At 29.9% G+C, this 14932-nt stretch overlaps 1 protein-coding gene across 1 annotated transcript in view; it reads right to left on the bottom strand.

Moving 5' to 3' along the window:
• Positions 1–13417, bottom strand: part of LOC107440320 (5'-3' exonuclease PLD3) — a 59799-nt gene extending 46382 nt beyond the window's left edge. The window contains exon 1 of the mRNA XM_016053216.4: positions 12857–13417. Coding sequence (XP_015908702.1) covers positions 12857–12913 — 57 coding nt within the window. The 5' untranslated portion in view covers positions 12914–13417. The remainder of the gene's footprint in view (positions 1–12856) is intronic.
• Positions 13418–14932: the final 1515 nt, after the last annotated feature.

The raw sequence follows: 14932 nt of genomic DNA, 5'->3' as shown, positions 1-14932 counted from the left end.
AAAATAAAGTAAGAAATTTCTACTTACTTATAATTACTTATTATTTCATAAATATTAAGGTATTTATATTTCAACATTAATATATTTTTCATAAAACTATTGTTACACTATGTACTATTACTTTAATAAATGTTCAAAATCATAAAATAAATGTACAAACACAGTATCTAATAGAGTTTTATTTTAATTAACAGAAAATTACTTTTATGGGGGTCGATGGAGATTTCGAAAAATTATGTAGGGGTCGATGATCAAATAAGTTTGGCCACCCCTGCTCTAACCCATGATCCGTCTACCATTGAGGATATTTCACGTCAGTACTTTGGTCAGTGCAAGCCGGATGCGGAATTCGAACCCGGTTCGCCGCATTGGAAGGCGAACTCTCTATCCATCGTGGCTCATGGCAATGACATTCTCCCAAATGAATTTCTTGGACTGCATTTGAAGCTTAATTCTTTACTCACTTCCTCTACAGTCCCTGTTATGAGATGCACTCTTAAGATTCTGTGTCTCAATCTCAATGATCAGGTGATACTATCTATACAGCTTTATTGTCTTGTCGAGACTCTTTGCACTTGTTTACGATATGGTGTATCAATGGGTTAAATTAGACGATATATTATACAAATATACAATATTTATGATATCAGGTATATCATAATAGTTAGACCGAATTATTAGACACCCTCTAGCTTTTTTAAAATTAATTGCATGTTTTGCTCGAGTTCATATGCAATACTTTTATATTTAAACATTCATGTCATGAGTTTTTATTCAGGAGATTTGTTGGATACTTCTTATTTGTATTTATTTTGAACGTATTGCATGACAATATTAACCCTAATTGATACACGAACATAAACAATAAACGCTGTAAAGTATATCACCTGATAATTAATGTTTTAGATCAGGGATGGGGAAACTACGGCCCGCGGGCCAACTGTGGCCCGCCGGAAGGTTTTATCCGGCCCGCGGATGGAATTTTAACTTGCTGATCTGTGGCGAATATAAACAATATACATCCATTTTCTTGTCTACTTCGTTTAAAGTTATTTTTCTTTCTTTTTTAACTAAGTACTGCGGACCTTTTAACTTTCTCTATTTTTGTTCTACAAAATAATAAATTGATGGAGGCTAGCACAGACAGCTTCAATTGGTGAACTGAGCAGAAGTTCTTTATAGAATAGCCGTAGATTGGTGCCATCTGAAGCAATTGTTTCTGAATATGCCAAAAATTGAGTTTTACAAATCATTACCAAAAGCTAGTTTCCCAAATATTTCATGCCTACAAAATCAGGTCTATGTTTGCTTCCTTTTATTTATGTGTGAACAAGTGTTTTCATCTACAAACCTGAGAAAAAATCATTTCAGAAGTAGTTACCTAGAAGTAGTTTACCCTTGTTCCTTAAAATAAGTACATCTCACTTGGAACCTTAATATAAGGAACTTTTAAAGATGAAATCGCAATTTCATTCATCTTATTAAATATTTACAATGAAAATTGCATATAGTAGTTTTTTTAATTTTAGATGTTTTTATTTAGCCCATCAAAATTTTTTTTCTTCGATTTTTGGCCCTCGACCAGAAAAGTTTGCCCATCCCTGTTTTAGATGGAATCTTACAGTGCGTTTAATAATATGGCCAGTAGGTACTGTAAATTTCAAATGACTTCAAATATAGGGGAATGAAAATTTTCCAGTATTGGTTTCACTTGTAATGATGTTCTTTGTTTTAATGAGTACTTTAAAACAGTTGAGTATTACACAGTTTTAGTGAGTATTTAAAGACTCGGGAAGATCGTTTAAAAGCAGCGATGGTTATAAAAAGCAAACGACGTCCTTGAAGATGATGACAAGTTATGCGCTTCATTCGAAAACAAAATGAAACGGCATCGAGACATCCGCAGATATTAGTTGTTGAAGACAAAAGGGAAATAACTCTGTAATGTTTTGCATTCGAAATACGAAATTGCGTCGAGTGAAAACAATGGCCGCTTCAGCTGAGTAATGGGACTTCTTTTGCAAAAGCGGTCTACTCACCGTGACTTCTCTTTGTTTTCTTTCTCTTTTCTAGTTAATATTCAAGTTTTGTTAGAGATGAAAAAGGTTACTTTATACCGACCTATTAAATAAAATAACGTAGAGGCAAAATAACAATTAACTAAATAGAATATGCGATGACACATCGGAAGACTTTCTTAAGAAAATGTTTTTTGTTCTTTCAAGGGTGGCATCACCGTCTTTTTACTCGATGAGATTTATAATATGCATGCAACTGGTATGCCAATCACAGAATGTATCAAAGAGATACTTTTCTTTTAAAAAATATCCTCTGCAGTGTTTATAAATTACAGTAAATCTTCGCTACAGTACTGTTTTGGGGACCGAATAAATAGAGTGTTGTAGAGGGACATGAATCGAGAGCCTACATACTTTGGGGACACAATAAGATTCTTTTTGAAATTTTAATGCTATCTATGCATTAACTATAAATCTATTTATATATTATATAAACATTTAGTTCGTAGGGTGGTCATTATGGTTCAATATGCAATCAGATAGGAATGTTACCTCTGTGACTTCTTAAGAGGTAAGGGAGGCAATTCTAAAGAATGGAAGGTCTTGGGGGTGGTCTGTGTGCATCAGGGATGGGGTATTGAAATCTGAATACAAAAACCATTCATTGTGGTGTGAAAGCCATTCATTTCTCTTGTAGAAAAAATGGCAAAATATGATAAAGTAAGAATTTTTACATTATTTGAAAACCAATAATAAATGGTGAAAATAAGGTTGGGATTTTAAAAAAAAAAATCGTTTTACAGGTGTTTATTGGTTCAGAGAATATCGCACTATTGAGAGGGGGATAACATTAATTCATATGGTAGTTCGTCGGGACCTCGTAACATTAATGTAATAGACATTCTTGTAATAGAGGGAGTTATTGTTGTATCGGATATCGTCAGGGACCGATCAAGAGAAATTCAGGCCCACCCAATTCTCCAGGGCCCTAACAAAATATTTTGAAATTAAATTACTGAAGTTTACGTAATATTTTGAGTCATTAGTCCTAACAATAAAAAAGAATCTATTGAACTGCATGGTTCAAGATTCTAAGAAATTTCGAAAGCAGACTATTGAAGATTATTTTTTTTAAGATAAAGTTTACGTTTCTATATATTAAAGCAAAATATAAAACAACAAAACAATGTTACGTCAAAATGAAAATAGTTTGGCGACCACAAACAATTGAAATCAGTGATTTTTGCTAAAAGTCACTGATTAGCTGAATTATTTTTATTGCAAGCTGTAATTATGTGTTTATTTTAGTACTTAAACCAACACAAAGCTATCCCACCTTTCATTAGACTTTTCCCTCATTTTTGAGGCCCCTAGGCCCATGCCTTTTGGGCCTAGACGATAATCAGGCCCTGGATAGCGTAGTAGCAAGGGTTCACTGTAATTTAGTTAATGGGTACACATAGTTAACCAAAAAATCATTCTATGGATACTTTTTTTATAAAATAAGCTTGAACATCTTTTCAATATTTTTTTCTGGGGGGGGGGGGGATCTGTTTAACATTTTATCTTAGATATTTTTTAATCAAGTAATGTCTTTACAGCTTCAGTTTCTTGTCATTAATTATGTAATCCAGAGCTTTAGTTGTGGGATCGCTAGTTGATAAAGTTTTTATAGAGGTTTCTAAATTAATAATCTGAGTTCCCTTCAATATCACCCCCCCCATTTTAATAATAGTCTGTAATAGAATTACTAAATACTTTGACTTCCTAAACAACCCACATGTCCCGCAGGCGATTATTTTTCCAATATGTTGGTTTAGTCTTAGGAAAATGGTGCTAACTGTTATATTGTTGTTTCATTATAAATTATATAATCTATATCATCAGGGTTATTAATTAGCGTAAATTACATGCTATATGTTAGGAAAATTTTTTTAAAGTGTTAATTATGCTTGAAGTTTTACAAAAGTACATAGTATGATTAAAATTGAAAATATACTTATCATATATTATATTTAACAGTTTTTCTTTTCAAAATAAAGCCTTCCCTGTTTTTTTTTTTCTCTTTTTGTTTTCTTAAGGAAATTGAGCCCTGCTTATAATTATATCCTTTTTATAATTATATCTTTTCTAAATTTCTCTTTTTAGAGATGAATAAAACAGAATTTAGGGGAAAGAACAGATGTAAACAAAAATATAGCAGCTGCTAAATTGTACAGTGCACAAAAGAAAAAAAAAAGATATCTCCCAGAATAACTTTTGTTCTAATGATCGGATTTTCACGTACTATATGTCAATCTTAATGGTTTCTGGGGGTGACTTCAAACATGCCAATTAATTAGCTCTAACTATTAATTAAGTTGCTAATTACGACACAAAAACGCACTTTCTCTGAATAAAAGTTTATAATATTTTTTACACATTTGGATTCTAGACTCGCAAAATTGGGGTTAGACAAAATTTCGGAAAATTGGATCAAAAATTGGGGTGCTAGGAAGTTATATATATTTTTTCCGTCGTCCTGAAAGAGAACTATCGCCATAGAAGGAGGAGAAATTTAATCTAACCATACTCTAACTGCGTCATCGGCAAGAGAGAAATATTCTGTTGCTAAAGCAACCAAGTTGAGAGAATGAAATAAAAACTGAAGTCATTCATCGTTCTTGCGTTAGCTCGGGTCCGATGGCTCTTTTTAAAAAAATAGTTATTAGAAAAACATATTGAAATTCCTAGGTTACAGATTTGAGTTGATTTCTGTCCAAAAAGCAAAAATTGCTTTCCTTTTCACCTCAGTTAGAAATAAAATTTGAATCGATTTATAAATTATTTATAATTTGGAAAGATTTTAGTATTTGAACACATACACTTTTCATACAGCATTATTTGTTGTTTAACTTCCTTAAATATGAAGATTTTAAACCAAATTGACATTATTTTAATTATATAAATATTTGTAGAGCTAATCACATAAAGCATTGCATAAAAAATTTAAAGTATCTGGAAGAGATTATAATGAACAAGGTTCTATATAATTCACGATATTCTTTTTTGTTCTTTATAATGGAAGAAATGAGTGAATGTAAGGTGACATTTTAAAAAGCTTGAAATATGAATGAAGAATATTGTCTGATTCATTTTTTAAGAAATCGTTTCATTTTACCAAATATGTGAATTACGTGACTTTCTTTAGATAAAGATAATTTGCAAATAGCATCCTGATGTTTTTATACATTCTGAAACAGATTTTTGTAAATTGACCATAAAATGTGGCTCAACTAGTTGAAAAGTTACGATCACCAAGCATTTCTACCGTAATTTCTTTGCTTTATACCTTTTATTACAAAATTATTTTACGCTTCTTACCATATCTGATACATTAGTCTCCTTTTAAACCTTAAGAAACTGCAATAGTAGCAGCAAAACTAAGAAGATAAATGTATTTTATTAAGTTCATATTCACTACAGCCTTAAATAATCCATCTCAATAGGTAACTTCAAGTGTCTGGTTACAAAACCTTAAGTTTTGAAAGTCAAAAAGGATTTCTTTATTTCAATATGGGTGTCTCAGTTTTTTAAATGTTTTAAGTATAGCATATAAAACCCTGTTGAAATAATAATTTACAAATGATTGCTTCTTTCAGCATCATAAGATTCTGATCAAATTAATGATCAATAAAGATCCATTATACCTCATGGTAAAAACTTCATTAACTTGAAAAAAAAAATAAGAAGAAAATAAACGTCCATTCTTAAGACTCGCATCACGTGAATGAAGGAAGAAAAAAAGTAAAGTGAACTTGCCAACAAGAAAATATAAATAAAAGTGGGGGAAAAAATACTGAAAAACCGCAGTACCCCAAGAGTAAAATAACAAATCCAATTTTAAAAATAAATTGAAAAACCGTTATAGCCGTTAAAGGTAACTCAGGACAAAATGCATTTCCACGTACCATGGAGATACGGATCGAAACTAATATTGTTCATAAGGGAATCAGCATTCATATGAATAAAACAAGATTCCCGGATATCAAGACGAGCTGATGTGACAAGGGTGGTTAGAATCTTGGCATTATCGAAATGAAATTTATCCCCAAGACGCGAAGATTGTGTAGCAATAGATTTATCGTATTCGTGAAAAGAGACTTATTTACCGTGTTCCTTCAATATAATTTTTAAAATCCGTCTGGTTTCTACAATGTAGCCAAGGGTACACTGGCAGGGAATTTATTCTCTGTTTCAATCTTGGCTACCGCGGTATCTCTAATTTTTTTCACTTTTATTTTCCCTTTTTATTCCATTTTTAGCTTGCAACGAGATACATTTCTTATTTCAAGTCATTCACGTCTGCCGAGTCTTGTCTAGTTTTGAGTGAGGCCAAACATTTGCTTCAAACGTTGTCATTCTCAGAGCTCGTTAATGACTCGTGGTGTGAATATTTCAGAGCTAAAAACATATTGACTTTTATTTTTATATTTTTTGAAGATATTTTCTTCAGTTTCTGGGGATTTTTCATGCAATGGCACAGTATAGTAAATTAAAATACTTAACGTGATATTAAAATTAGTTTATGGCTCTTAGATTGAAAAAAAAAAACCCAACAACAATATAATAATATATAATGCGTCAAAACTTTCCAAAAAATTCAAAGCAGTGCATTTTTATTTCATTTTTTTATTGATTTATTTATTTATTTTTTGACTGCTGCTCTGAAAAATAATTTTTAAGATGTTAAAAAATTCCGTCTACAATTGAAATTTCGACAGTCGAATAAGACAATGGAATGACCTCTCTCTCTCTCCTGGAATCAAAGTTAAGTTGTTGCAACGTAAATTATTTTAAAAAAAGTTAACATCTGCGCCCTATTCGAAGGTTATGGAAAATATATTTTTTATTCATCTATCCAAAATGTACTCTAGATATGTTTTAGAGTATACTTAAGAACGTACTTCAATAGGGTTCATATTTTACCCTTTATTTTATTTTATTTTACCTGAATTGTTCAAGTTATATGATTAAGTGTACGAATAGTAAGTATGATGGTAAACGGTGCTTTTTACTACTTTTCCTCATCTTTCCTGTAGCTCTTAACAAATTAATAATTTCTAATTATTTAAATAAATTTTATTGTTTTTAACTGTTTCAAGCACTTAAATGTTACGTCCAAACAGATTTCAATTCTTGGGTGCATTAAATCATTGTCAATTGAGCATCAATGAAACGTTAGCATTCTTGTCTTTTTAAGACGAAGTAAAAGAACAATTTCTATTTATAAAATCTAAACATAATATATTAAAACTATTTTTTTAACGCATTAATCACAGCTATAAACAATTTGTTGTCCATAAATATTTTAAAATGCCTCATTTTAGTATTAAGGAAATTCTAGTGTTAGAAGAAAGAAAAAAACAATTTTTTAAGATGATGATTCTAAATATATCACGTTTTAGAAATCTTTTTACAATTTTATATTTTTAGTAATTGCTGTTTAACAAAATAAGGCATATCAAACATTTTCCTGACATAACAATATTTTTTTGAACTGTGCTAAATTTGAGAAACAATATTAAGAACTTTTTTTCTATATTAACCTTTTTAAAAAGTCTACTTTCTGAAAGTTAGCGGGTGAGAATAAATTTGAATGTCAAAGTAAAATTGTATGTCCATAATTTTTTGTTCATTTAAAAAAACAAAGCAATCTGTTGTATTTCTTTGCTTTGCACATACATGCATTTACTTTTCATTACTCAAGTAAATAAGAAACAAAAAAAGAGAATCAGTAATTTATCTTCATTCTTCAAACAAATTGTATGTACGTTTTGCATCGAATAATTTATAACAGCAGAATGTTTTTAATTTCTTGACAAAATTTATATCTCAGTTAGCTAACAATAATTCTAAGTTTCCTTTTAATAAAAACTTGAAAATAATATAAAAAGGAGAATTTTACTTTTAAGGAAAACCTAATTATTCCAAATCTATGCATGAGTTATGTATATTTTTGAAATACTCAGGCATGCATCAATTATTGAAAAAACAAATTAATATATAAAATTTAAAAAAGCTGATGTATAATCATATTCTATCAGAAACATGCTTTTACAAAACTTGAATAAAATGTCCTTCATTCAATAAAATGCATTATTGAAATTTCTTTACTAAATTACGAATACATTTTTAGACAACTTAAAAAGAAACATCGTATTTTATAATTAAAAATAAGGATTAGCAATCGGTTATTAACGAAAAAAAATATGATCAGAATTTTATGCTACGCTCGGGTAAGTAAAATTCCTCGTAAGTTATTCGCATTTAAATATTTCTAGCCCCATTTAAATATTTCTTCATTTTCACCAATTTATTTTTTCTACTAAATGAAAACCTTTGAAACTTTAGAATTTTCAATAGAAAAATAGGTACACAGATAACCATGGTATAAAAGAAATTTATACCACATAATTCAAACATTTTTCATCCACTTTTAAATTAAATGATAAAAAATAATTAATAATTATGAAAAATTATTTTTTGCTTGAAATTATCTTTGGGTAAACAGGTTTTATGAGTGTGTGCAATTTCTTTTGAGTTTCTTCATCAGTTTTAAAACTATGACTATAAACGCAAAAAGAGAAATTAACATTAAGAGGTCCGAAATTTGGATCGCTTTCCTGACCAAACTATTTACGACCCTATTTCCCAGATGGTGGCTACCCCCTATATTTTGGAGGTTAAGAATTCAACTATGTAAAAAAAAAGAGTTTTACTTAGCGAAAGTACGTTTTTGAGTTCGATTTCGTAACTAATTAATAGTTAGCATTAAATAATTAGTTTATTTGAGGTCTTCCCCAGGAACCATTAAGATTGTCACAAAAATCTGATCATTAGAACGAAAGTTATTCAGGGTGATGTCATTTTTTTGCGCACTATACAGTGTCTACCCTTAAAACAACATACATGTGTTTCTTTTGTGTTGCTGGAAGGCTCTGCAGCAGAACAGAGAGGAGGAAAACTTTGTAAAAAGCGATGATAATCGACTTTAAGCATTATTCAGACATTGCATACCGTGAGGCACCATAGTTATCCTAATTTGGTGTGTGAATGAATACTTTACTTCACCTTTTGCTTAAGACTGGTACAAAATGTGCACCACGTGTAATGGTACACCGTAAACAAAAGGCTGTGACGACACTTTAAAAGGATGTATTAAAATCTGAACAACAATAAATGAGAAAGCTCAAATGCATTTACTCCATTCATGAATTATTTATAATCAAGTTCGTGAAGATCATTTCATAAAAACAAAAGTTAACTGTTATAAAAGGCAAAAAATGTTTTTAGTTGTGTAATAAAGATAAGTATGTTCTCACAAGTCAGCTGTATTAAAATAATTTAATTTTTATCCGCTTCTTTTTAATGAAACCTATTTCGAATTCCTTCTCTTTATGCTATGCATATTTTTTCTTAACATTTTATTTTAAGTAATAGTGCATGAATGTATCTTAGATGAGGGATTCTTAGTGTATCTTGAAAATGACTGTACTCAGACTCTTGTAATTATAAATTTTATTAAGTTAATTAGTTTAGTTTAGTTTGTTAAAGGTCAAAAATGGTTTACATCAAGTAGTGAAAAAGAACATTCTTGGTGTTTCACTTTGGTATTTAGTAACTGCAGTGTTTTAGCGCCAAAATACACTAAAATTTCTTACAGTGTAGAAGTATAAGAACTCATCCTGGGTAAATGAAACTTAAATATTTGTGTTAAATTCTTAGATAAAATAAAGCGTATCGGATTGCATTATTTCCCTGGGATTTCGCATGAGGAAAAAAATAATTTAATTCTAGTCTCTATAGCTATATACAGACCCCATTGATTAGCCAGATAGTATACTAACGTATATAACTACTAAAGTCATTTTGTTTCGAACTAGGCATTTAAAATTTTAAAAGTTCTTTTCAAGTTATTGACTGACTATCAACCTGTTTTAATTGATAATAAAAAGTCCATTTATTAATTTGTTTCCACCAATGTTTCATTTTGTTACCATGACAACAAATATCAGAATCAAATTTTCAATGAACAGCAATAGTGAATCAACGAAAATGAATCCATAAATTAAAATGTTTTTTATGTTGTTATTACTATAAAAAAAGTGCTTTTGTTTTTCTTCTCTTAAACGGAGCGAACAAAATCAATATTAATAATATTAAATAAGGGATTAAGAGAATGAAATTTTATTAAAATATTCTTAGCTCTAAAAGATTTGTTTTGCTTTTCAACAAATGTCGCGCCTAAAATTTTTCATACGTGTGTTTGATAATCGTCGTATATAATTTTAATGAATAAAATTCTCAGCTAATTTTTACTTGTTAGTGAATATTTCGGTTAATTGACTTTTTTTGTACCTTAGTGTTTGAATACAAGCTTAATTGGGTAACTACCGACGACACACTAGCCTTCGTGGAAGTGTTTTCAATTAAACTAACCCGCATTTGCGTTACATGGGGAGGAAAACTACAAAAACTTCCCACGGTTAGCTCGAAGGCAAGGGTTTTCTAAACCATGATCCTACCACTGAGGACATTTCATGTCAACTCTGTGGTCGGGATTGAGTCACCTCATTGTCAGGTCACCCATGACATATAATGTTTGTGTGGGTAACAACTTAAAAGAACGTATGGTTCTTATAAGGTGGACGATAAGAGTAACAGCGTAGAGATGTTCAAAACGTTCATAAATTATAAATTTGAGTGTCATATTAAGGACAGTTAATTCTCGACTCCATGTCCAGTTAATTTGAAGCGTAATGAATGATTTGAACAAATAAACACATTAAATAATGACTATTTACATTTATTTACAATTTATACATTGACTAATTTAGGTTAAATGCGGCATCAAATATTTAAGATGCAAATACCCAGAGATAAAATAATAGAACAATATTAAAATGCAATTCTAAAAAGTAAGGATTGAAGTTGAAGGAAAAGCAAACTTGGAGTTCATAAATAATAATAAAAACAATTTATGCAGAATATGCGTTTGACGTCACTTCGCTTCAAATTCTCGACTTTCGTGCAGTTTAAATAGGTTTGAATAAAAAGTAACTAAAATAAAGTATTGCTTTGTTGACCTTTGTAGGAATTGACTTCAAATTTTTTATTTTTTTTTTTATATGACTTGTTTTTTACTTTAAAATGTAATATTTACTGTTTCAGATTTGTGTATACTTTTAACTTAAAGAAATTTATGACAGTCGAAAGTTCATTTGACTTTGGCCGAGAAACCTATACAAATTAAATTTATTGGCTCGCATAATTAATAATAGCAAATACGTGCGCATTTTGATTTTGACGAAATTGCTAATTTGATTTTTTATACATTGAGATAATTAGCATTTTTTTTAAATGTTAGCGTGTGTTGCATTAAACATTTTAACAACAAATTTGTCCCGTATGAACATGTAAGAGACGAAATTAAATCCAATCACTCTTTGAGCAATATGACTTAATTATACTCACATGTTGCCTTGAGTTTTGATAACACGATTTTAAGTCCCGAAATGATTGAAATTCTATTCATTTGAAAAGGATAACCAGCTGGATAACACTATTTCTATCATGTTAAGATAATACACGCCAATTTTTACAGTGCATACGATCTTATCTTTAAGTAGTCCATTGGGGGATAAAAGAATAATGAATTTCGTCTGAAAGTTTTATCTGGTTTGAAGATACAGTTAAAATTTGAATATTCCAATTCATCGAAAGCTGTCGAATATTGGATTTCTAGATACAATCATTCCAGATATGAAATCAAGTTTATCAAAACGTACCTTCATTCAGGGGATCTGCTACATTTTAGATTTTCAAATTCCTGACTTTTCATGACTCATTCCAAGATTTTTTCATGACTTAACGAAGTTACTATTTTCTCCCACAAAAACACAACAATACATTTAAAAAAGGATTATATTTATATTCATTGCAGTGATAGGTATATCCAAAACTGTTATACTCTGTATCTTTGTATTTATTGATTTTAAATTTAAAAAAACAGAGTAAAGAAAGAGTAGAAGCCATAAAATAGCCAAAAAAAATACAAAAGCAAACATTTTTTTTCTTCTTTTTTTCTGTAGAATTATATTTTAAAGATACTTTTGTTGTTCAATGGAAAGGAAAGAAATACTCCCGATTCTTCTGTTCCCACTTCGGAATCTAAAAAAATTCGCCTATGACTGGCCTGCTTCAGTTAGAATTTTAAATTGATAAAATAAAAAAAATAATAATAACAAAAATTCTGAAATCGCAGAAGTTTAAAAGATAATTCGCTTCAGAAATGTTTTTTCTTTCATTTTTTGAAAGAACACCCAAATTTTCAAAAAACATGATAAAAACATTTTATATTTTAATAAAATATGATTCTGAGTGGGGATTTTGTTACTAAATCAGATATTCGGAACAATACGAGGGGGGGGGTAGAATCCATTTTAAAAATTAGATTTTTCGATGACCTAAATCCATGACTTTCCATGATTTTTTTTTTCTAAAAAAATAGTTAAAATCATGACATTTCATGGCAAATTTTGTTCAGTTCCGAAATTCATGACTTTCCAGGTGAGCAGATACCCTGTTCATTTTACGAATTGTTCTTACTGCATTTTTTTAATGGATATTTCGTTTTGCAGTCCTCACTTCAAATTAACGAACACATAAATTTTAATTCGTTGAAAAAATTTGTGCAGAATTGTAATTGTTTTACATTAAAAATAATGAGATAAAAATCCCGACAACAATGAGATTCATAAATCAAGATTGAGGGTCTTTGAATGATCATCACTTACTTCCATTGAACGGCCATTCAGGTGTACTGGTGGTGTGTAAGCAGTCGTTGCCACCATCGTTTAAGGAACTTCATTGCTGAACCTCTGTTCCACAAAAGACTTTTTCTCTGCAGAACGAATATACTACATCCGTTCTTTCGGTTTAAAATGGACAACTTTCTTTAAAAAAGCAAATTTACTTACAAACTTCGAAAAACGAAAAAAACACTGTGATTTTTTTAAATTAAAAATATCCATTTGTGAATCATTCTTCTTTCTACAGTCAGATATAAATCCACTCTAAATTCAACTATCAAGTGAGCACTTTATGAGTATCGCAATTTCTATCCAATTAAAAGACGCCTTTGAACAAAAGGGGGTGCTCACTTAAAAGAGTGGCTTGAAAAACGTCATCGAACTAAATAATATCAAAAGTACATTAAATTCGTCTGACATCGACACACGCAAATTAACATATATAGATGTTTTCAAAATAAATCTGAGAACTTGTTTGAAGGATTTTAATCACAGAAGAGCACACTCATCATTTTTCTCAAGCCATGAAATCTACAGAAATATAATGAGAATACTTTAAAAAAAGACTTTTTCGTCAGCCGTATGTATTCGAATGGGCAACGGGGGGATGGGGGTGTTGTTCTAAATGGAGAAGATGTAAACAATATTTTTGGAGAACGAATCTGTGAAAAGAAGAATAAACTTCGTTTTGCAGAACAGGGTTTAGTCTGTCAGCGAGTGATCATTGTTTTTGTTTATTTTTAGCAACTCTTTTAGAACACCTTTGGAACTCTCTCTCTCTTACGTCTTTTCAAAAGAACTATTTTTTGACCTTTTCAGAAACAAACTAAAGAACTCTTCTCTCCAACGAACTCAACTGTCGATTTCAAAATTTCCTTTTCTTTTTTGTATTATTTTAACAAATATACTGATATTTAGCAATATCTTTCGATACATGTAAAATAAAAGGCAGTCATCCGAACAGAGATTTAAAGCACTCGGTATTTTGGATTCATTTTTTCTGACAAAAAATTTTACCAATACAATTTTGCATGTGTCTGTTTTTAAAAGTTTAATAAGTACCTTTGCGCAATTTTACGTGACAATAATTTTTAACTATACGCAAATCGGTGTTCAAAAATTTAAGATGTCATAAAATCTAAAAAGTGTTTAGTTTTAGATGACTGACTCCAGAACTGAAAATCGTATGTTTTTATAGCTTTTAAGTAATGGGGAGAATTCCCATCGAACAGACTTTGTCAGACTTTGAAATTAAAAAATACTACAACTTTATCTAAAAAAATACTACTGATTTTTAAGAGCCGTCTGCAGTAGTAGTTTTGAAATCTAAATAATATTAAAAGTATAATATACTATTCAATGGAAAATAATGCTACAAAAAGAATAAAATAAAAGTATATATTATTAAGAAGAAAATAATTTTAAAAAAAATATTTTCCCCTTTTGTGCACTTATATTATTTCAGGTAAACGCGTTGTAACAAAGATTTAAATCAGGAATTTTGTTTAATAAAAATTGTGCGTATTGTGCTTAGAATTATACTTCACAGAGGCACAAGATGAATTATCGAGTGATTATAAACTGTGGCACTCAACCGTATGCAATATTATTTGTATTTTGGCAGTTACCTTAGAAAAATATCAGAGTAGGATTTACAGGGCAAATGTGTATACTGGGCAGAGGAGGCACTAAATCTTAAAAGGTATTGGATATATATATCAATATAAAAAAAAATTCAAATAGAATTCTAATTTATCATAGGCAATCAAAATCGTGGCACTCATGTCTATAAACTTTTCACTTGAACAGAACGCGTTTTGTGATGATTTAACTGTTATAAATTTCCTTACATTGAAAGAATACATAGATCTAAAACAGAGTGAACAATGCATTTAAAAGCAAATAAATAAGTAAATGATTAAATAAAAAAAAATTAGGTACTTGCACTTTAAGAAGAAGACGATTACGGATACCCTCACATGTGACCTATAGCTTCAGTGCCAGCTAATCATTTATAAGCCAAATGGCAGGTTAAAGTTGAACTAAGTTTCTCCACATAAG

This window comes from Parasteatoda tepidariorum, chromosome 9 (genome assembly GCF_043381705.1).
Source record: "Parasteatoda tepidariorum isolate YZ-2023 chromosome 9, CAS_Ptep_4.0, whole genome shotgun sequence".
In the NCBI taxonomy this organism is placed as follows: Eukaryota; Metazoa; Arthropoda; class Arachnida; order Araneae; family Theridiidae; genus Parasteatoda; species Parasteatoda tepidariorum.
The sequence above is the reverse complement of the archived record's forward strand: the minus strand, read 5'-3'. Positions and strand labels throughout refer to the sequence as shown.